Consider the following 24,650-nt stretch of genomic DNA (forward strand, 5'->3'; position numbering starts at 1 on the left):
CAGAGGACATTCGTGTTCATATTGGAGAAATTCTTGGGTCTTTAGACTAGGGTCAAAAAAGTATTGAATGTCTGTTGCAGCAAGAGAGTTAACCCATTGTATCCATCTCAGATGTAGAGCTTTTGAATTAGGAATGCTTGCTCTTGTCACTGCCTCTAAGGCAGGTACCGGTGTAACGATCATTATGCGTTTACCCTGCGCGAGAGCTCTCTCTTTTGCGACAGCAGTTTGAACCGCTGTCAGAATTTTCCTTGGAAGAAGTGAACTTCATTTCTGCTTGTGTGTACAAGTGTGATTTGTAAGCTATTGGTACAGTTTCTCCTTCATTAAAGTTTAGGTACGTAAATCTGCATCTTCCTAGGATGCTTCGGATTACAAGGTTACGCACGTTTTCGCTTGTGTCCCGTTTAGTTTTTGCTAACATGTCTGTTTGGACTGAAAGCAAAATTTCTGTGTGTGTTTGAGTCCAATGTGCTGGTTAAAAATCAGGCTTGAATAATTCGTAGAGAGGTTTAACCCTCTCTGCGTAATTCAGAACCTAAGTTCTTCCAAAATTCAGGAAACCTAGAATTGATTGTAAATTGTTCTGCGTTTTTGGGGGTTGGAGCAGCGCACATTTCTCTAGAACGTTTGCTGCTAGGCTTCTGCCTTCACTTGACAACTCATATCCCAAGAATATGACATTGAGGTGGGCAATTCTTGATTTTTAAAAATTGAATTTATACCCATCAGAAGCGAACCCAAGTATTATGGTGTTCACTCTTTTCAAGTGCTTGTCCAAGGCGTCATCCGTAAGATAGATGTCATCGACATAAGATAATGCCTCACCATCGTACGTTTGGAGTAACTCCGTTACTCTTTCTGAAAATAACCCTGGGCTATTCTTGAATTCTTGGGGGAGACGACAAAATTGTCGCTGTGTCCCCAATATTGAGAAAGGGGTCAAATGCCTGCTTTCTGGTGCAATATTTTGACAGAAAAATCAATTTGAAATATCTAATGTCGTTTTATATTTTTTGCACACAATGTTATTCATCAGTGCTGCACTGTGTGAGTTTTGTACTGCAAATGTTTTGCAACAAGAGTTTAAGTGTCTGTAATCCATTACTAGACGATATGAATTGTCTGGTTTGGATACAGGAAACAAAGGATTGTTCATAGATGAGGTGCATGTTTCAATCACCCCTTGGTATTCAAGTGGATTTAAAATCTCCCTGACCTGTTTTTTAGCTTCTTGCTTAACTGGGTACTGCCTTTGTGCAGGGGGCTGGTTTTTTAACTGGATTTTATGGTGAGGAGAATCCTCATCCCATCCTCCGTGATTTTTATATAATGCTGGAGCTTGGGCTACTGCCCATTTTCTGGCATATGTATATTTTTTATGAATTGGAATGTGATTAGAGAAGGCTGGCATAATCATCTCTTCGCCATGTGAGCACTCCCTGACAAATTCAGGTGGCCAGCCTTGTTCAGCTAGAAGAATGTCATAGCCCTTAGAGAGCTTCTCTCAAAAGAGTGCTCTTATTTTTCTAGTTATGTCCCCCTCCATCCGGAGTGTTACTTCATATAACTTATGGGGTATACTAACCCTGGTGTCTGCAGTTTCAACCTGAATGCATTCATTCAAGTCCATTGTCTCCAGATGATCCTTCAGGATCTTGCGAACTATGGTTACTTCTACTGCGTTGTCTAGCATTGTCTGAGCCCATTCCCGAGTTGTGTCCTCAAGATCCTCGGCATGTCTGACTTTTATGCTTGCTACCTTCTTTTTGGAAAACTGAGCTTTTTTATTTTGGTGAACGGGTTCCGTGTCTTTGGACTTGACGCGTTCTTCCTTGTGTTCTGACCGTCCTCTCCTTTCCGATTTCTGCTAGGAAGTCTGAAAAGATCGAGAGGGACGTGTATCGTTATCTTGATATCTATTTTTCAAATTATCCCTAATTCGAAGATTATATCTCTTTCCAGAGAGCTCCCTTCGGGGAGACTTGTCTCTCTGTTGGGGAGATCTTCCTCTGGGTTGAGAATATTTTTCTCTAGGAAGAGTTTGTTTATTACTCTCCCACTTCTTTTATGAGTAGCAAGATTATTCCTAATCAATGTTTTTTCAGGATTTTCAGTTAGTTGGGGCTTCAATGGTTTTCCACCCAAACTATCTCTAATTCTTCATATGATTTTTCAATAATTCTGGCAAGCTCATAAGGTTGGTCTGCTATATCTGTTTCTTTTAACTTCTGGCGGCAGGTTGGACTGTCAATTGCCAATTGAACTAATTGTCTATATGTTTTTGTTAATTGTTTTAGCTGAGCTAAAAGTTCTCTATCTGAAATTTCTTCAATGTCAGGATGTGGTGTATAGCTGGCTAGAACCGGCCATGTAGCTCCTGGTCTACCTAGTGGACCGAGCCTGGTGATGTGATTCTGATGTTTTAGGGCGCCTTTAAACCAGAGCTGATGCTCTTGGTAAGTTAGTGGAATTTCAACGTCCTCAATAGGAACGTATTCCGCTGGAGGTTCCTCTGCTTTGTAGTAGTGGAACTCCCGTGTTAATGGATTTGCTTGTGGAAAAGTAATCCATGAATAGAATACCTCTGTCTGCCTATATTCATGTGCTTCTATCACAAATATAACTTTACCACCTCTCGATAATACCCCATTTTCTATAAGTTTTTTTAATTATGGTTTTCCTTATCTTTGCCGGGATGAATATAGCATCGGGGTCATTTTGTTGGAGAGCTGTGTCATCTAAGAATGTTTGAGCTGCTATTCTAGCTCTCTCCCTTTCGTCGTCACTCTCCGACATTTTTATTTACTAAAAGTTCTGCAGAACAATTTTCAAGGAAACAAAGATTAGGTGCACAATATTTTGGAACACTGTATTCTTCAACGTTGACTAAACTAAAAACTAATACATAGGATTCTCGACCTACTAAGTTTTGGCGGATATTAAGCCCTTTCACCCACTCCAGACGTCCATTGGAGTTTTTACGGGAAAGAGCGTTCTGTGTGAAAAGCACAACTGAGTTACTCTAGTATCTAGCGTTAAATTATCACCTTACCAAACGTTGGGCGCCATGTAGTGTAGTTCCTATATTCCCAATAGGCTCTGCGCATTGTTATAATATATCCTGTAGTTTAGACGTAGGTCTTAGGTCTACTAGGTCTCTACCGGCTATATTAGACTTAATTGTGAGTGCCAGCTAGCTCAGAGGTCACTAGAAACGTTCTCGAATAAACAAGAAGGGATTCGTTTCTGACAACCACATAAAACATGACAACTTTGTTTCCCAAGAATAAAAAAATCAAATCTCTAGAGTCGCGGAAACAATAGATAACTATTTCACTCAGTCAATTGTGCATGCTTAGTTTCACCAGGAGGTGCAAGAGAAATAGAGAGACGAGCGTTTTCAATAAAAAGGTATTTATTGAACAGTCTTCTTTCTCAAGGATTGAAAATGAACTGCTACAATAGTAAAGCTTACTAAGAAGTACAATGCATATAATACGAACAGTATTATAAAGTAGTACTGTAAAAGCATGATATGGTTTCTAAGCCATAAAGTGCATAAAATATATAAAATACATAGTGATAAAAGGATGACTAAAATACTCAACTGGTGCTTCTAAAATACACCTACACCGGTGTACCTAACCTAAGTCTTGTAAGAGGGAGGGAGTATAAGAGGAGGAGTTTAAGTCTAGGAGTTCTCTGCCAGGAATCAGATTCCAATAATTCTCTAGGAGGTCTAATCAGCTCCGTACCTTTTTTCTGAAATGAAGGAGGTCTTGTATCTCGTTCTCGGGACTCGATGTCCCAGATACCCGGAAGGGTAGCCTGGAAACACTGGAGCTGGATTTCTTAGCAGGAGAAATGACAGTCTCACAGTGCGTCTGCTGGAGGGTCGGCTTCCTTCGGCACTTGCTGCTGCAGGGCGTTGGGCAAGTAGATAGTCGATCTGCTACACACCACCTTGTGTTTGTTTAGGCAAATCAAGGCATATTTATACTTTGAAGGTGCAGAGTTTGACGCATGTTTGGACTTAATAACGTCACTCAAAGGCTCATTTCTTGGAAAACGCCGGGAGTTCTAGGAGAACTTAATATTCAAGCAGGGGGAAGTCCCGAGCTGCTGAAGGTGGGGTTTTTCCAAGAAAACGTTAATTCTTGGAGCTTAGTGGAAGTATTCATGCCGTATTTGGGCTGTATGGTTTAGGCCAAATATGGTAATGATTTCTATGCCTATATAAGGGAATGATAAAGTATACCTATATAAGCATACCTATATAAGGGCATGATTCAGGAAATTTATACTAGGGTCCGAGATTCATTTACAACACTGTATTCTAGCGTGCACCACTCAACTCTACTCTGAATCAATGTACTCTAAGTCACCGCATTCGGGGGACCAAACTCTATGCCAGTGCATTTGCAGGACTTCACTGTACACCACACCAATCTTTGCCACATTACTCAAAACCAATGCACTCTACACCAACTACTCTGCACCAGGTGCCACTATACTCTTCTATGCAACATCTTACACAACTACACTATACGCAATTGTACTCTAAGTCACTCTATTCTACGCCACTCACCTCCACAACACTCTTCCATACACCACTGCACTCTATGCAACCGCACTTTACACCTCTGCAACTCTGCACCATTCTATGCCACTGCACTCTATTCTGCATCACAATATGCTAATGGACACTACACCAATGCACTGCACTCTGACAGCACTCTACAACACTGCACTCTGCCCTACTCTAGTATAAGCCAATGAATTCTACTCTAGATTAGAGTTTACTGGCATATACTAGAGTAGAGTTCACTGGCATATACTAGAGTAGAATTCACTAGATTAGAGTTCACTGGCATATACTAGTGAACTCTACTCTAGTATATGCCAGTGAACTCTACTCTAGTATATGCCAGGGAACTCTGCGCCACTCCACGCTGAAACAACCTACTCTAAGCCACTTCACTCTATGCCACTCTACTCCATTCTTTGCCACTGCACTCTACTCTGCACCATAGTACTTTATACCACTTCACTCTAGGCCACTGAGAGGCTCCACTCTATGACAATCTACTCCTCGATGCTATACGAGACTCCCTCTATGTCACTTTGCTGCACCCTATTTTACGACACACTAGTCCACACCTCCACTACACTCTATGCAACTCCAATGTATGACACTATGCCACTCCACTCTACAACAGTACTCAAAGCAACATCCTCTACGCCACTCTGCTCTACACCACTCCACGATACAATGCCACTACACTACTCTGAAACTCTACGTCCTTCCACTCTACTCCCTTTGTGGCACTCCACAACACTCTACACCACTCCATGCAACTCCATGACACCAGTTTACTCCACTCAACTCTGAGCCACTCCCCTTTACGACACTCCATGCCACTCTCCTTTGCTCCACTAACTTTTAGTCATCTGAACAGCAGTCACGCTGGTGTACAACATGGCTAAAATATATTGGCAAAGCAAATAGCATGGGAAAGATCTATTGGCTTTGCCACTGTTTGTTACCACCTTCAACCAAATATTAAGACTGTTTGTAACTGTTAACCATACTAAACATACAAAGAACAGATCAGGTTAAACAGTCAATTATTTATTCTGCTTATAACAGATCTCAGCCGATTAAACAACACTTGTAAGGTAGTGTCAGCTTTGCCAGAAAATATTTCCTTAGGATATATTCTTCATGGTGTAATCTCTGTTGCATTCTAAGCACACAACTGTGCAACTTAGCAGTTGTGAGTCTAGTACAGCAAGAATCTACCACAAATGCACTTTCGACAGTGGACTGTTCCACACCGAGTGAAGAGGACATTTTGGTTTGCTGTCATTCTGTGATTATCTAATAAAAGGTTTGTGCTTAGTTAGACCTGTGAATTATAATTACCTTTCAAGAGAGTGTTGGAGGAAGGAATGTAGTCTTGAAATGATCTAAAGTGGATGGACGTATGCTGGGAGTGGCGGACCTATGTCTTTGAGCTAAACATCACACTATGGAATTAACCCAACAAAAAAAAACAAAAAATAAACATCCCAGGCAATATATATCCTCTCTCCAAACAAGACCCAGCACTCTTCCTGCTCCTCTTGCCCTAAACATAGAGATCACCGTCTAATGTCAAATACTGGACCAAACCTCCAAACTGTTGCCAAATGCCGACTCCCATACCTAGCTGTCTTGCCTATCTTTCCAATACTAAACAGTCTTATGAATCAAAAAATCCTGATAACCTGGCTTGCTTTCCTGCTCACAAACAGCACATGCCATATCCTTCAACAACCACAATCATATCTCCAGTCATTCTTGAAACAGCAGTGCCCAAAACTCGGAGCTCTTCCACAAACCCCTACTCACCAAATACCCCATAGTTTATTACTGCTGTGCCCTGAAAATAGGGACCCACAAATATAAGAAAGGGGCCACTGAGTGAAGAGCAGAGCAACGGATGTATGACGTTACAACGCATACTTTTACCACGCATACCATTACAACGCGGTATTTACAACGCATACCGTTACAACGCATAGCGCTTTGAGGTGCTGGATAGTGGAAAGTATAATTTTATATTCCAACTCCAGTCCCCGTGGACACTAGGGAAGGTGATGGATATAAAATTAAACTTATTCCCTATCCTAGAGCGCCCCCCCAGAGCAATGCGTTGTAATGGTATGCGTGGTAAAAAATGCGTGCTAAACGCTGTATACCGCAGAGCAACATGGAAGCTTACCCCATTGAATGCTGTTAGATTGAAGTAAGCCAATGAAGCGTTTTAAAACCAGATTCAAGTTTATTATGGTGATCAAAACGAATGTGTAGTAATAGAGAAGGCTTTAAAATGTATTTAAATATCCCTTCCTTTCTTAAGGCACTTAAAATGTGAATTCAAGCCCACATGCAAAGATATTAACAATCTCAGGCTATATTAATATAACTGAATTGAAGGTATGATACAGAAAAACAAAACCTAGAATATATCTTCCATGCCTAGAAGTATTGGGTCTAAAAATATGGCCACTTTAACTCTACAATGCACACACCAGACATCAGCTCATTTTCTGCCTACATCAGTTAAAGGAATAGGATCGGAGTATATAAATATATTTTGCTTTTCGTGGTAAATGAAAAATTAGTAAAGAATTGGCATGTTGTGCCTGTGAAAGATACGGGAACATCATTATGTACAAGGACACATTAGTGACTGTTTCACAGTTGCCTGGCTCCCCTTGTGGTCTTATTTCAAGTGGTGCATTTTCTTTTTATATGACTAACAAGCAGACAAAAAAATACTTCGACAACATTGATGGCAAAGTAGAATTGGTAAGGATGATAAAGAATTAAATGTAACCACTCATTGATTTGAAAGGTTTTGGAGCAACCAATCTTACAACACAGATCAACCTAGATTCTATCTAGACCAACCTATAAATGATTTTTCAGATCACTCCACAATGATAATGATTTCTTCTTCTCCATTCACCAACCAAATGTACTCTGCCTATGGTGCAGCACCCACCGCAGCCTCAAAAACATGCCCAGGGCCTCAGCCTGAAAACAATGTACAGTGTGTCAAAAATATATAAAGGTGGTGCCGAAGGTGAAGAGTCTGTGCCTGCATGTTTGTGCATGCCGGCTTGTGTCTGTGTGTGGGAGAGTTGCTGTGTGCAACTGCATGGCTGGGAGAACTGTTTGGGGGTCACCTTGTTATATGCCGAATCCCCACTCTACCCGAAGGTGTCTCATCTATGACAAACAAAGCAATCATGAGAGTACTTTGCCTATCCCTGACATAATAGTGCCGCGTCCTGCACATTATGGAATTTATTTATTTATTTTGAAGGTTTTATATAGCGCGAACAAGACTTGCGAGTAACAAAGCGCTTCACAGGTCGGTCATACGTGGAAAGAACGAAATAACATCACACAATCTAAGAGAAAACAGTAATACACAGCTAATAATCGTACAGACTAAGCTGACTGAAGGTGGACTATGGAGCGTAGAAAACAGCATACGAATACAGTAAACAGTTATAGAGTTCATGTGAATTTAGCCATGAGGATCGCTTTCACTTCTTTTATGAATGAGACAGAGGAAGGGTTCATTCTTGTTCCACTGGGCAAAGCATTCCAGATCCTAGGAGCCATACCAGAAAAGGATCGGTTATAGTTTTTTTTCTTGGCAAATCGTTGGGGTTTTAGAAGAAGAGTCTTGGCACTCCTGGAGGCTCTGCTGCCCACAGAGAGCACTAGTTTCCGAGCTGGGTAGAGTGGGGTGTTGTGGTAGAGGGCCTTGTGCGTCATACATGCGATTTTCAGATGGATTCTGACTTCAAATGGAAGCCAGTTGAGGGCTCTCAAGTCTGAGAATATGTGAGAGTTTCTCTTAGAGCCCGTGAGGAGTCTTGCAGCTGAGTTGATTGCGGCTCTAAGCGGTGCAGTCGACGACCTTGGGAGGCCGCATAAGGTTCCGCCCTATATTCCACGCGTAGGAGTACTAGGGCATGAACTGCTTGTTTGAAATTGTATGCGGGCAGAAATGGTTTCAGTTTTCACAGGGTCTTCAGTTGGAAGTTCGATCCTTTGGTTGAGGCGCGGATATGTTTCTGCATAGTTAGGTTACTGTCAAGCGTTACCCTTAGCAATTTTGCTGAGTCCACAACAAGAGGTTGACCATTAAGGGCTGTGAAGTGTTTCATCCACTCCAGGATAGTGGGAGTTTTGTTAAGGGGAGCGATTAAGAGGAATTCCGTTTTGAGGGAGTTTAGTTTCAAATGGGTTTCGGACAATTCTCGATGTAGCTTTGGATATTCCTGGATAATGTTACTTATAATGTTGTGGCCGTTCCGAACTTAACTAGGACTGTCACTGGCCTAAAGGTGGGCACGGCCAAATGGTGTCTGATATGTCATTCCATGGACATTCTTGACATAATAGTGGCCACGAAGTAATGGTGCACATTCCTTACATAGTATGGATCTTCTCAACATAGCAGTGGCCATCCTAGGACATGAATGTCCATAGTTTTTCAAGGTTTGGAATCCTGGTCTTAACCGTGCCAATTCTGGACATGCTAATGCCCATCGTTGGCATAATGTAGATGTCCTTGGCAAAACTGTGCTAGAGAAAACTGGATGGAGATAGGCCATTGTAAAAGCCTTTCAGAAAGGAGCATTACTCATAAGCATGCAGAAAAGAACTCCACGAGTTGAACATAGTTAGTGTCCGAGGAGCTTGAATGAAATTAAACGGACAGGTAATTTGGAGTCTTGGCAATCACCTGGTAGAGAGAAAGGTTGTGCCACAGTCATCTACTGCTGTGCCAAGTCATTAACAGATAATTAACCACATGGCATGCACCCAGGAATTATTTCAACGCAGTGTCTGTTTGCTTATTTCTGCTTGGAGCAATATATGTACAGGGAATTCAAGGACTAAAAGACTGCAAGCAACGTTTACTACTACTAGGGCCACTGTAATTACACAACTGTGCAGCCGTGGCGATTTGCACATAATTATAGGTGTGCCACATAAGGCATCAACTGCAGATTTTAGCCCCCCTCCCCCCAATTATTCTTTTATCTCAAGCTTCAAAGAAGCAATGATGTGTTGCAGAGCAGTTCTGGACACCTTGCGGTTGCTTATTGATATATTTAGATGTTAAACTGGTACTAATGATGTGCAACCAATACCCAGAGAGTATTGCCAAGTGTAAAAATGATAAAATAATTAAGTAAAACTATTGTACAATGTGCCACATCATCTGATTTTCCTTGCCACATAATTTACTCAACCCTGCCACTTAATTTGGCTCTCTTCTGCTGCATAATACCAGTGTCCCTGACTACTGCAAACAGCTTAGGTCAGACATAGACATGGGAAAAGGTCCTATTAACTGCTTCAGGCCAATGAGGTTAAACAAAAAGTCATGTAATGCTTAATACAGAAGCACACTTCAAAAGTGTAAACATCATACATACGGGGGCTCGGAGGGGCTGGAATAGAAAATAGGGCGGGACACAAAAATAAAAGTGCCTCCATTTCGAATCGGAAATCAAATTTAAAAATAAAAAATAAAAGTGGTCTACGTTTACAAATGAGGGTCGTTTTTAACTTGTAAATACAAGCTGTATTTGCGTTTTATAAGATATGGTAGTCTTCATGCATTTGTCCTTGCTGTAGGCAATGTTTGTGGCAACACTGGAGACAAAACACAAATCGACTCATTGACCATAAACAGGCCCACACACAGCCCCAAAACGACCCGAACAGTGGCCTGTCAGACCAGCCCTTCGGCCGCTGCAAGGTAGACCTTTAAACCAGTCCGTTCCAGCGCAGGCTGACAACTAGCCAGCCTACCTAGGCTTCGTTACTCAAGGCAGACAATTCCCCATGACCTAACGATTAACGTTTTACACACTTTAGGTCATCTATCCTTCACTCTACATAAGTATTAATGTTTTCCATTGAATGATGCCATATCACACGCAGAACGTCACTAATAGTTCTAATGAGAATATTTCAGGGAGCAAACATTTCAAACGTGTTTTCCTTCGTCAGTCCTTTCACCTAAACTCATCCCCGGAATCCGGACTCCCTGAAGGTACTAAAGCACCTTGGATGCAGCAATACAGTGCCACCCCATCTCGGTGGTTCCGGTTTTCCTCTTACCACTCATATCCAGTAGGTTCTGAACCCTTATAAGTCCCCTCTTTCTTCACAAGGCTGTCTTATAAGTCACCTCTCCCACACAGTAGACTACTCTACACATCAGTTGATAGTTCGCCCACAGCATAACCTCCCTAGCTTTCCCATCAGTATGTCATACCACGCCCACAGGTTTCACACTTCTCGGTTCAGCAGATCTTGTAGTACCAGCAGGTCATCTACACCCTTCCCTCTTCTGCTCCTGCACATCTCAGGATCTTCATAGCTTTCGTCCCTCTCACGACAGCACCTAAACGTGCTTTTAATTTAATGTGCTAAAAGCTGCGCCTTTGCAGGTCGTAATACACGTAGCTGACCATTACTCTCCCAAGCAAATGCGTTCCATCACATCATACCCGAGGCATCATTTGATTACCCACCGCACGTGAATGCCCTCCCTTCGCTCCATTATGTTCTACCACCCTCACGAAGAAGCACCCCGTGCCGTTCAGCAGGACCACCACCCCTCTCAGCCTCTGGCCTCGTCGGATCCCTCACCCTGAAAACGAAGTAGTCCCGCACGCGAGCCTTCATGGTGGGGTCGAGCACGGTTATTGGCCGCAGGGTCCGTAGAGAGCTTTGCGTGGAGGTTCCGGGAGGAGTGAAGGGCACCTCCACACCCTCCTCCGCTCCCAGCGCAGTGGGGCTACTGTCCGAATCGGCCGAGTCTTTCAGGGCTAACATGGCGGACACAGCACAACCACCAACTGCACCAACCTAAGTCTCAACGATTGTTTACAATTGTAACTTCCGGTCTGCAGTGTAAGCCCTTTAGGGCGGGTCAATACCGTGACGTTATCAAACGTACGTCCAAAGACTAGAACGGCACTTTACGTTCTGGCAGGCCAGATGGCATATGTTCCCAAAGGAAACTGAAATTCTGCCAAGCATAGGCGGGGCATATTTAGCTAGCTAATACAGCAGCGTAGGTATATTACAATTTTTACTTTTTTATGTATGCGGGTGAAACGTTATACCTTATTAAACTAGGCGTCAAATCATGATGTTCGAAACAAGCACTGGTAAATGCAATTTGTTTCGCCTATATCATAGAAGCCAACATCTGAAAAAATATTCTAGGGACATTTTGCAGCACAGCTATCAATTACTTGAGCATTTACCACACCTACTGCACAAAGCCCCACCTACTCCGCCAACCCAAATAATTAGCATAATGTAACTTTCACTTTTGGCTCTTGTGATACCAGGATTAAGAAAAGTAGAGAAAGATATTTGATAACATTTCAAAACAAATACAAGAGTGCCATCTGCTGGATCGGTGAGGAAGATTCTCCACCAAACGTTTTGGATACACACAGGACAGATATCACGTTTTATTAGGTCTCGCCTCTCAATGCGCATGCACATTGAGCGGAGCGAGACTATAGGGACTTAAATAGACTTTACGCAACTGGCGATTTGGTGCTCTGCCCGTTCGCTTTTAGGTCAATGCGCTTGCGCATTGACCTAAAATGCGCGTGCACAGCATCAAATTGTCAGCCATCTGTTGCCCAGCACACAGCATGTTTCCTTTCATCAACCGGGCGCCTGCTGTGTTTTATCTTTCCAAATGGCAGCCGCGCATTTTCTCACAGCTCTCGCCAGTGCAGGAGTGGAGTTGTGCCCTTCACCCTCCTAGCTGTGTCTCTTCCGGGAACCCAACTGCCTCGCGGCGCACCGCAGCTCCCCTTCTCACTTGCTTTTTAAAGTTTCTTGTTTGTTGCACGGGCATTTTATTCTACCCCACCCCCTTTTCACTTTCTTCTGCTCGCACTCTATCTCTTGTTTAAATGTATGTTAGGCTGGGATTACAGTGTGTAAATAAAACATTGATGTCCATTGAGACCCCTTTGCGATTTTATTTTAGGTCTCCGCCAACCCCCTCTCCCCTCCCCGATTCCTTCAAAGTTGTCCTTTTCTCTCTGCCTTTATTTCCACCACATGCTCTAAGCTCCCAACCTCTCCTCATTTTCAACATTCCTTAGTCTGCCCCCCCATTGTCTTCGTCTCCTGTTTATTCCCCTCTTCCTCTCAATCTCTTTTTCTTTCTCTTCTTCACTGTCGCTATCGGCCTTTCCTCCTGTCTACTTTTAATTCAATTGTGCATCTTTACCGCTCTCGGGCCGTCTCATCCTTGCTTCTGTGTCCCGCCACATCCCTCCTCACTCACTTTGTTTTCCATCTCGCTGCTGCTTTCAAACATCTCCAAAATTCACCAACACTTCTCGTTTTTTTTCTTTTTTCACCCACCCATTCTCACCTGCCCTCTGCAGCACACAGCATGTTTCCTTTCATCAACCGGGCGCCTGCTGTGTTTTATCTTTTCAAATGGCAGCCGCGCATTTTCTCACAGCTCACGCCAATGCAGGAGTGGATTTGTGCCCTTCACCCTCCTAGCTGTGTCTCTTCCGGGAACCCAACTGCCTCGTGGCGCACCGCAGCTCCCCTTCCCACTTGCTTTTTAAAGTTTCTTGTTTGTTGCACGGGCATTAAATATGTAGGCACAAAGAAAATTCAACGCTGGCTATGTGGAGCTTACACCGGGAAGGCTTTGGCAAGGGGCTGGGAAGATGGTTAAACTGACTTTCATGCCGGACAAACATGGGGGCACCATAACAGGGAAGTTTCCAGCAACTGATAAAAGACGCAATAACATGGCTATCAAGTCAAGCACAAATACCTCATAAATCATATGCTTGTCTCCAGAAAGTGCATACCTTAGCTGCCCTCGAACCAAGGACTGGTTAGAAAGGTGCAAATAAAAAAAGGTTGAGAGATTTTTTTTAAACGCTTTTTGAAAAGTGAAAAATAACTCTCCCCCTCCCATCTTCCCATCTTCCCTCTCTCCTCAACCTCTCCTCCCCCCTCTCTTCTCACTCACCCCTCATTCTCTCCCCTTTCTCCCCTCGCCTCTCCCCTCTCACCAATCTCCCCTCCCTCTCTCAAATCCCACTCTCTCCTCACTCACTCCTCTCTCCCCTCTCCTCACTCACCCCTCTCCTCACCCACCCCTCTCCCCATCTCCCCTCTCACCACTCACCTCTACACTCCCTCTCCAATCCCTCTCTCTCTCCTCACTCACCCCTCTCTTGCCTCTCTCCCCTCTCCTCACTCACCCCTCTCCTCACTCTCTCCAGGCCTGACTCTCTCCTCCCCTCTCACCACTCTCCCCCTTCACCACCACTCTCCCCTCTCAACACCACTCTCCTCACCACTCTCACCACCACTCTCCCCTCTCACCACCACTCTCCCCTCTCACCACCACTCTCATCTCACCACCACTCTCATCTCACCACCACTCTCCCCTCTCCTCACCACTCTCCCCTCTCCTCACCACTCTGCCCTCTCACCACTCTGCCCTCTCACCCCTCTCACCACTCTACCCTTTCACCACTCTCCCCTCTCACCACTCTCCCCTCACCACTCTCCCCTATAGCAACTATCTTCTCCCCATCTCCCCTCTCACCACTCACCACTACACTCCCTCTCCAATCCCTCTCTCTCTCCTCACTCACCCCTCTCTTGCCTCTCTCCCCTCTCCTCACTCACCCCTCTCCTCACTCTCTCCAGGCCTGACTCTCTCCTCCCCTCTCACCACTCTCCCCCTTCACCACCACTCTCCCCTCTCAACACCACTCTCCTCACCACTCTCACCACCACTCTCCCCTCTCACCACCACTCTACCCTCTCACCACCACTCTCATCTCACCACCACTCTCCCCTCTCCTCACCACTCTCCCCTCTCCTCACCACTCTCCCCTCTCCTCACCACTCTGCCCTCTCACCACTCTGCCCTCTCACCCCTCTCACCACTCTACCCTTTCACCACTCTCCCCTCTCACCACTCTCCCCTCACCACTCTCCCCTATAACAACCATCTTCTCTCATCCCACCTCACCAGTATGCACTCTCACCACTCTCCCCTCTCACCATCACTCTCCCCTCCCTTCTCTTTTTCCCCTCACTCCTCACTCTCCCATCACTTTTCCCTCCCCCTCTATCCCCACCCTACCCTCCCTCTCACCACTCTCCACCCTCTCACCACTCTCCCCTCTCACAACTCTCCTCTCTCCTGTCTCCTCTCTCTCTTCCCCCTCTCCTCACTCTCCCCCCCTCTACCATCTCCCATCTCTCTCCACAGTCTTCCTTCTCACTCCTCTACCCTCTCTCCTCTCTCTCCACACTCTCCTCCCTTTCTCCCCTCTTTCCTCACTCTCCCTTCTCTCCCCTCCCCTCTCCCATCTCTCCTCAAGGTACACACGATTGTCAATGAGCACTAACACAGCATCATTTATACCATTTCGGCATTAGTCAACACCACTAGTTTTTCCCTGTTGTTCTCATCTTCATCTCCCCCATGGTTACTCCTTTCCCAGGTCTATCTCCATTGCTCTACCTTCCACCTCTCATGCCTCTCTCCCAAACTCATCTTCTCCCTTTCTACACTCAACTCTCTCCCTTTCTATAATCTCAGACTCCCTCTCCTGCTTCTCTCTCTTGCTTCGCTCTTGGGCTCCCTGTCTGTACTTCTCGCCCCTGATACACTCTGTCTCCCTCTCCATGCTTCTGTCCCCTGCTGCACTCTCAGGCTCCCTGTCCGTGCATCTCACCCTTGCTTCACTCTTGGGCTCCCTCTCCGTGCTTCTCTTCCTTGCTGCACTCTCTGCTCCCTCTCTGTGCTTCTCTCCCCTGCTGCACTCTCGTGCTCTCTAGAGATGTGGCCTAACAACCAGAGCTGCCATCTAAGTCAAGTAAATAAAAAACATGTTGCATTCCAAATGCTATAGGTGTCACATTCGCGAAAGTTATAACTATTGGCATTGTAAATGACAAAGCTATCCATTTAGCTATTTTAAAAACCAACACATAAATAAAATATTTGTCATTTACAAGACCAATAGCTCCAACTTTTCTAATGCGAGACCTATTGCATTTCCAATGCTTGTTTTAACATATTAAAGTGAGCAATCTGCAGATCGTGCAAAACTAAGTGATTTGCCAATTATGCGCCAATGCTGGCATGCTGGGACTGCCCCGGGATAGTGAATTACCCGGGACAGTCTCCAACGGGACAGTTGGCAGCTATGCTATGTGATTAATAATAAGCAGATTTTTGTTGTAAATTGTACCTTGGTGAGCAGTTGTGCACTATTTATTTATTTATGCATTTTTATAAAGCGCAGACTTTACCTGAAGGTGTCAGAGCGCTGTACAGTAGAACCAGTTACGTTACATGAGAGAAATGTTACAAAATAGAGCGTACAAAAATAGCAAGACAAAGAATCCAACACAGCAGGCAAGAGGAACACAATATCCAAAACAGCAAGCAAGGAATTTACAAAAATAAATAAATATTACAAATTTACAATGACTAGCGGACTTCCTGGCGGGGTCTGAGAATGAAGGACTTAGATCTGAAAGTGTCTTTGGAATAGAAGAGATTTGAGGTCCGCTTTGAAGATCCGGATGGAGCTGGTGATACGGAGCGATGGAGGAAGTGAGTTCCAGATTCTCACCGCATTACCTGAGAACAATTGGGCCATCAATTTTTTTCCCTCTTGAAGGAGGGGGACCCAAGCAGAAACTTTTCAGCATTCCTAGAAGGTCTCAAACCTCCAGACAATTTCAGTTTATTAGTCAGATAGCGAGGGGAGGAAGAGTGCAAGGTTTTGTGGGTGATGCAAGCCGTTTTGTAAATAGCTCTAGCCTTGATGGGAAGCCATCGGAAAGAAGACAGGATGGGAGTGATGTGGTCACTTGTTTGGACCCTGAAATGAAGTGAGCTGCTGAATGGAGGACGGATTTGAGGGGTGAGAGGTGAGATTTGGGAAGGCCAGTCAGAAGAGAGTTACAATAATCCAGTCTAGAGAGAACTAGCGATTGGACCAAGGTTTTTAGGTCTTCCTCCGGGAAGAACCGACGAATCCTCTACAGAAGGCGCAGCTGATAACGTGCACTCTTGGCAATGGAGTTGATGTGGGAGATTAGGTTGAGTTTTTTGTCAAGTATGACACCTAAGGATTTAGCGCAGTCGACAATGATGGGTTTACTTTTGAGTAGCTTCAGCTGATCCATCCAGGATTGAACAGGAGGCGGGGAGAGAGAAGTAGATAGGAGGAGGAATTCTTTGCTGAAACTCTGTTTAAGTGTTGTTACTTCTTTCTTGATAAAGTCAATATTTAAATGATAAAATGCAGCAATAATTATTAGCCTCCAACTAACAGAGGCACTGTTGTTAGTTTGTTTTGTGAAAGTTAGGGTGTAGTAATGAAGAGCAGCCTCCCTGCTGCTCAGCCAATCTTCAACTCTCAACACTCACACCAGGCACCCAAGCATTCCACTTATGTCCATCACACCAATATTCCACACAGAACACTCACACTGGCAGAGCAGCGAGGAACCAGGTAACAAGGGAACATTACAAACACAACAGGAAGATACTACATAGGGAAACTGATTTTCTTTTAGAAAACATAAATCACACTGAAGGGACAACACTTGGGTTTGTTTTGATCATACATTTTAGCATTTTGAACAAGGCATACAAAGAAAAGAGCAAGTATGGTTAATTGAGTTATTTCTGCAGCCTGCAATGATCTTCCTGCAACAGCCATCATTTGGGTTAATAAAAGCCTGGTACCATCTAACTGTAAAATGTTATGGTTTTTTGTACTTGTAAAAACTGCAGTAAACTTACATCTCTGTCCCTGTTATAAAATTAGTGTGCTAGTTCTAATATTTCTACTATGCTCTACTGTGTCTTTTAATGTGGAAAGTTTACAGCAAAACGATAAATAGATGAAGAGAGCCCTTGATTGTGGGGTTATTAATATTGTTTTTAGTGCCATACTTTGGGATATATATATATGTGATCTTTGATAGTTGTTTGCACAACTCCTGTAGTGACAGGTCTACTGGGCCCCACTGAGGCTCAAGCATGACATGTCTGGAATAATTAGGAGATCACAAAACAGCCCAGTGTCTAGAAAGCTGGTGTTGTAAAGTCACAAGTCAAGAGAGACCCCGTGAATATTAAACACATGCCACATGTTATTTCTTCCGCTGAAAGACTGGGGCAGGATGTCACAGTTTTCATACCTCTTTATAGTTGGTGGGGCTGGGGCAGACTCTTCACATTTCACTCATCTCAGTGGAAGGCTAATGTAAAAGTTATAAAGTAGCCATTTGACATTGAAAACTTCATATGGTTTGAGCTGAGTAATACAGATATCATTATATGTTGGCCTCATCTCTTAAAAGCTGGTGGGGCGGTGGTAGTCTTCACATGTCGCTCATCCTTGTCTCCGAATGACTTATAGGCAAGCCTGTCGCTCTTGTTAGCTGTGTCACAGAAAGCATTAGCAGTCCTGGTATTGCGAAGTGGTGGGGCGGGGGAAGGGGGAATACAAACTAAAGACAAAATAATTATAAATAATAAAATTACACTTACCTGCTCCAACGGCCTCTGCCTTCCTCCCGATCCTTGCGTCCTGGACGTCCAGGAACTTCTGCACACTGCTTAGGTTCCCAGCTTCCAATCCCAGCGCTGCTCATATGCTGGGAATGCTATTCCCAGCATGTGAGCACCACTGGTATTGGTCTGAGCGCCTCGGTGGTCAGACATGGATTGGGAGCCTGTGTTGGTTTCTCCACCTAACTGTACAACACAGCTCGGTGGAGAAAGGCTAATTGCGCATTACGGTTTGGCCGGCCCCTGAGGGCCAGCCAAACCGACATGCCCACTTGGCAGTGCCCACCACTTCCCCCTGGTGCGCCATTGTTAGAATGACTGGCCCGCCTCTCCCTAGGGGAGGGGTGGGCCTTTGTTTGTAGGACAACAAATAAAATGATTATAACAATGTTTTATCATCATTTTATTTTTGTTGGTACTGGCTTTCATCAGGGTGGTGACGCTCCTCAGCCATAATGGAGGAGCCACCCCTGCAGCACCCAACTGGGGCAGAGTTTGTAGCATGGTGGCCTCTACTGTAAACAGACAGTAGGGGAGAAATAGTCTAGATTATATATTTAGAAGAGAGCAAGTCACATTGCAGGCAGAAACAAGATGCAGAGGGGATCAGGAAAGAAAGATGCATGGGAGCAAGAGAAAGAGTTTTGGAGACCAGGGGAGAGGGGGCCAGGGAGTGGGAGGTAGAGGGTAAGAGACAGAGGGATGGAGTAGGGAGCAAGAGACAGGGGTACTGAGCAAGAGACAGAAGAGCAGGAAACAGGAGAGATGATAGGTGCAGAGAGTCAGGGTAGCAAAGCACAAAAGAGAGCAGGAAATGAAACTAGAGAGAGAGAAGTGTAGGCAAGAGGCAGAGGGTCGAGGTGGAGTGCAAGAGACAGAGAGGTACAGAGCATGAATCAAGAGACAGCAGTGTATGGAGTACGAGACAGTGGGGTAGGAGCAAGAGACTGGGGTATATAGCAAGATACTGAGGGTATGGTATAAGAGACATAGTGTTAGGGGAAAGAGATAGAGATCCAGAGATGGGGAAGAGGGTGTAGGGCGGTGGATACCTGACTATGGTTAACCCAGATTTTTTTTGCCTAGTGTTTAGCTGGTTTTCGACTTAGTTGGCCTGGGATCCTGCTAATCAGGAACCCAGGCTATCTGCTCTCTCTATAAAATGGACTCCATGTACTTTAAGTACATCTCCAATTGGATATTGGGTCACCTTATGAGCCCTTGTACAGTGTACTATAGGTACCCAGGGCATAGGTGCATCCAAGGCCTACCAGGGGCTGCAGCATGTATTATGCCACCCCTGGCTGGCCACTCACATTGACACAACTGGCTGATCACTCAGCTGGGGCAAGGTCGTGTAATCACCCCTTGCTTAGATATAGTATTCCTATATCTAACCTTATATATAGACACATAAACACCTGTAAGCCACTCCTATGGTAGGCCTTAACAATCCTGGAGGCAGAGTGCTTGGTTTTATGTGATATGGTGCTCTAGCATGAGCTGAGCCTGTCTGCAGCTTTCGGAACCATGTCCTTATAGCTGTTCTAGGATATTGCCATACCATATACTCTTAAGTGCATTATGAACCTCTCGGTTAAATGCTAACTCTGGTTTGGCTTTATCAAAACATGTCGAGTAAGGTGTCATACTTTTTGGAATACTATCCCCTCGCCAGTTCTGGTGACGGGGGTAGCATTCCACCCTTCTAGAGGGAGAAGACATGTTGTTCCTACTAATCCCGGTTAAAGTTAACCAGAGCCTCAGCATCACAAAATGGATGCTGCTGCCACAGACACAAGTCTGACCTCCTGCTGCTGGGAGTCCTTCCAGCGAGGGAGGCTTGGGCAATAGGTTTCCTGCCTTGGGAGGTGCTAGCACCACCCCAGACAGGCTTTTGTGCATTGGGGCAGGGAGGGCTGAAAGAAATGAGACACTGCCTGGGGCACACAAGGTGTCCCATGCATAGTCCAGTTCAAACCGGTGCTGGGGCTTCCCAGCCCCAGCTCTGGCGCGAAACTGGACAAAGGAAAAGGGGTATAACCACCCCCTTCCCTGGTCCCACCCATAGAAAGGACCTAGCAGGTAATCCAGCCCCTAGATTTGGTATATAGGTAGGAGCTGAGTCCCAAGACTTTAGATTTTATCCTGACTGAAACTTGAAACAAAACTCTGGACCTTCGACATTCTACCTGAAGATAGAAGACTGAAGAATCTCCCTTGTGGTCAAGGAGTGACCACCCTGTGCAAGCAGGCACCATCCAGCGATCAACGGCTTGATTTGTGGATGCTCCCGCTGGAGCCCGAGCACAGAGCCTGACAAGAACCGGACTTCCAGACTTCCAACAGCCCGATCCACAGTCCCAGCAGAGCTGAGACCCGTGGAGGCGACGAGAGACGTGGGACCGGCCATCTTAAAAAGTCGGTGACTTGCTTTTTGTGCAGCATCCGAGGCACCCTCGAAGCTGTGCATTGGGGATTGAGAAGCCCCAGCCCGAGCATCATTTGCACCGAAGATCAGCCCTGCACCCTCCACGAGTTCTGCGTGGGGCCCTTCTGCATTTTCCCGCTCGACGCGTCTGTCCGGTAACTTGCCCGTTGGCTAGTGGCCATATTGACGACGAATCTTTGAATTTCCACCACTGGTCTGGTTGCTCAAGACTGGCCCTTGCTTCCCTGAAAAGAAGCAGTCCATCAGACCTTGCTGGTCTGATTAAGAAGCCAACTTCGTTTCCTGCGGGGTTGCCTTTGTCAAGGTTTGTTGACTCCTATCCGGAAGCCGACACCGCCGACAGGTAGAGCTTTCGTGGGACAGTCCGTGCTTGACTCCTGGTCGTCGTCGTCGACGCCTCCTGGTCCATGTGGCTGCAGAGACAAGCTTCACGACATCACCTGATTGCTTCACGACATCGCCTGGTTCCTTCCTGGCTCCTTCCTGGTCACTGGCTAGTGACCCAGACTCTGTCCCCTCTGCTTTCAGGTCCTCTTCATCCTCGATCCGCCCTTGGATCCAACCGGACACTTCTCTCCTGGTCGCCTGCAGCATCTTTCTTCAAGGCTCCATAGGATTCAGCGACGAAACCCGACACACTTTGACACCTATGCACCCGCTTCCTGTGGGTGAGGTAACGTGAGTGCTCCGGTGCTCCTGTGGGTATTGACTATCCAACTGTCTAGGTTTCAAGTAACTTTCATCGAGACCAGTCAGAAGTGCCCTAAAAGAACTAGTTTCTATCTTTTACGTTCCCATTCTTTCTCTATGGTAACTCGCGTGTGTGTTTGGACACTGAACACGCATCCTGTGGACCACCTGCTTCCTAACTCTTGGTAGTTCAGCATAGCCCCAGCGATTCCCTAGGCCCTAGGCCTATTCACTTTCCGTGTAGTGGTCCTTTTACCACTATTTTAATATATGGTTTAGCGTGCCCCTAGGGCCGTACTGTATTTTGTGCAACTTATTGTATTTTAATTAAGAATCTTGTATTGTGCTTGTGCCTCTGACCTCATAAAGAGTTCATAGGGATTGTCTAGAAATAAATAACATATCTATTTTATATATATCCTGTGTGGTATCCTTTCATTTGGTATTAAAGGGGTTACATATGGTAAAACAGCTGGCTTCACATGCCCTATTGAGTTTAGCCTAAGACTGCTTTGTCCATGCTACCCCTAGGATAGCTGGTCTATAAGGATGACTTTACAACCATCACCATAAGGGTTGTTTGGACTGGTGCAAGGTGCTCACTAGAATAGTGAACATCATATACCAGGCCAACTTCTCACATTGGTGTGCAGCGGTTGGGATTTGAGCTTGCTGTTGTTTTACCAATTGTAATCTTTGCAATATCATTTGAAAGATCACATAGGTACCTATAGGTGCATATAAAACAAGATTAGAATACTTAAGTTCTACTGAACTTAGTTGTTGTAGAGCAAAGTGCCTAGCACACCCTGACTACAACTCCTAGAGAGGTTTAGTAGGAAAACACTTAGGGTAGGTAGCTGCACACACCCACACCTCACTAGAGAAATGTCTGGCACAGGTGAGTCCAGTGGACCTCTACCTGTGGTGAGTGACCCTCCCAGGGCACCCTCCAAATTAGCTATCCTCAGTTTTAAGGAACTGAGGCACTTGTGTACCACAAGAAAGCGGAAACAAGGGGCTAGCCCTACCCTTCAGCAACTCCTAAAGCTCTTAGATGAGTCTGAAGCTCCAAAAGCCTCTGGTTCAGGCCCTACAGGGAATGCAGATGAGGTCCTACCATCTTCAGATGATACCACCGACCCCCCTTAGATGATGAGGAGAATGAGGTTGAGGAAGAGTCTGGGGATGAGGTAGGTAGCCAGGTCGAAGTTAGGAGACTTAGCCAGGCTAACCTAAGCCTACCTGGGGCTGCAGATGGGCTAGCCCCATACAGACCTATTAGTAGACTTAACCAGAGGTATAGGAGGGATAGATCTCGCTCAGGAGACTCTATTCACTCCAATGCTTCTAAGGGTTCTCAGAGGGGAATGACTTCTCCTCAGAGAAGAGAACACCAGGCTAGGATGAGGGAAGTCAATCTCAGAATTGAGAGAGAGGAACTTGCCCTAGCCAAGGAAAAACTTGCTTTTGACAGAGAAAGGAAGTTAGGTGGGTTAGAGCCCATTGGTGACAGCAATATCCCTCAGGATAAAGACAGGTCCTATGACAATAGACACCTGAGTAAGATTGTACCCCCCTACAAAGATGGGGATGACATCCACAAATGGATAACTGTTTTGGAGAGGTCCTGCAAAATACAGCAGGTACCCCAAAGTCAGTGGGCAGCAATCCTGCGGCTCATCTTTTCAGAAAAAGGTAGAGATAAGCTCCTCACAGTTAGTGATGAGGATGTTGATAACTACAAAGTCCTGAAGAGTGCTCCGATTGATGGGTTTGGCTTATCCACTGAACAGTACAGGTTGATGTTCAGGGATACCCAGAAGACACAGACTCAGGACTGGACTGATTTTGTAGATTGTGCTACTAAGGCTCTGGAGGGCTGGTTATTGGGCAGCAAAGTACATGACTATAAAGGATTGTATAATTTGATTATGAGGAAGCAGATCTTTAGTAATTGTCAAAACCAGCTTCTACACCAGCACATGGTGGACTCAGATCTGACCTCTCCTCAAGAATTGGGTAAGAGGGCAGACAAATGGGTCAGAACCAGGATTAGGCCTAGAAATCAGGGTGGTGACCAGAAGAAAGATTCCACCAAGCCTCAAGAGAAAGGTGGGGATAAATCTAAAGACAAGATGTCCCCAGGGCCCCAAAACTCCAATGATGGGGGTGGGTCCCAGAACACTTCCTCTAACCAAAAGAATCCTTATTGCCATGACTGTAAAAAGCCTGGCCACTGGAAGACTGACGTTTGAAAAGAACAGGGGTCCTAAACTTTTTCAATAAAATTAGAAGTAATAAACATAGACTTAAATCCGGACTGTTTAAACAATACTGTACTTGTGAATTGTCTAACTGTTGTTGCAGTAGTTGTTGGTTTGAGCTTACACAAGATTGCATTGTATTGTAAGCCACCTCTCTCTCCACTCTGTTTGCCTGTTATTTTTTCCCCTGTATTGTCTTCTTGTCACTTGGTACAGGCTTGTGCCCAGTTGTTTGATTCTTTTCGTGCCCCACGTTATTTGTCAACCTTTACTTAATCCTGGCAATAAACATTCCTCTATCCGGCTGGACATTGGACCAAAAAAGCAACATAGTCCTTATTTAAGTCTATGTTTATTACTTCTAATTTTATTGAAAAAGTTTAGGACCCCTGTTCTTTTCAAACATTAATTTACCCAAGCTCCTCAACTACCTAAACGGGTTCCCTTGCTGCTGATACTACCACTGGAAGACTGACAGCAGTTGCCCAAAGGCCAACAATAAGGAAAACATTCCCCCAAGTAATACTCCCAGACCTCCTGTTACTATTAGTAGTAATCCCCCAGGTGGTGGGAGTGCCCCCAAGAATGTGGCTGGGTTTACTTTGGAAACCCATGGGGACTCTGGCCTAACCAGGTCCCCTACCATAGCTACTCTTGTCTGTGAAAATGGCATGGGGTTTGCCAAATTCACTGCTTGTCCCAACACGTTGGGCAAGTACAGACAGGAGCCCCACATCAATGGCCAGAAAGTTAAAGCCTACAGAGATACAGGGGCTAGCATCACTATGGTGACTGACAGTCTAGTCCCCTCAAGACAACTTTTACCTGGGTTCACCTATCCGGTGATCAACATTGATGGAGTGCAGAAAGATCATCCCATGGCAGTAGTTAATCTCAGCTCGGGAGGTGTCACTGGCCCCAAGAGAGTGGCAGTGTCTACAAACTTGCCTGTGGATTGTCTACTGGGGAATGATCTAGAGATCTCAGCCTGGGCTGGGGTAGAACAAGAAACCCATTCTAAAATGG

The 24,650-nt window shown here is 45.2% G+C and overlaps 1 protein-coding gene across 1 annotated transcript in view; it reads right to left on the reverse strand.

Annotated features, from left to right (window-relative positions):
- Nucleotides 1-11,508, reverse strand: part of TPRG1L (tumor protein p63 regulated 1 like) — a 166,406-nt gene extending 154,898 nt beyond the window's left edge. Inside the window, exon 1 of the mRNA XM_086921750.1 lies at nucleotides 11,243-11,508. Within this exon, the coding sequence (XP_086777876.1) occupies nucleotides 11,243-11,428 (186 nt within the window). The 5' untranslated portion in view covers nucleotides 11,429-11,508. The remainder of the gene's footprint in view (nucleotides 1-11,242) is intronic.
- Between the last annotated feature and the right edge of the window lie 13,142 nt (nucleotides 11,509-24,650).

The sequence above is a fragment of the Lissotriton vulgaris genome, chromosome 5, assembly GCF_964263255.1.
Source record: "Lissotriton vulgaris chromosome 5, aLisVul1.2, whole genome shotgun sequence".
Lineage (NCBI taxonomy): Eukaryota > Metazoa > Chordata > Amphibia > Caudata > Salamandridae > Lissotriton > Lissotriton vulgaris.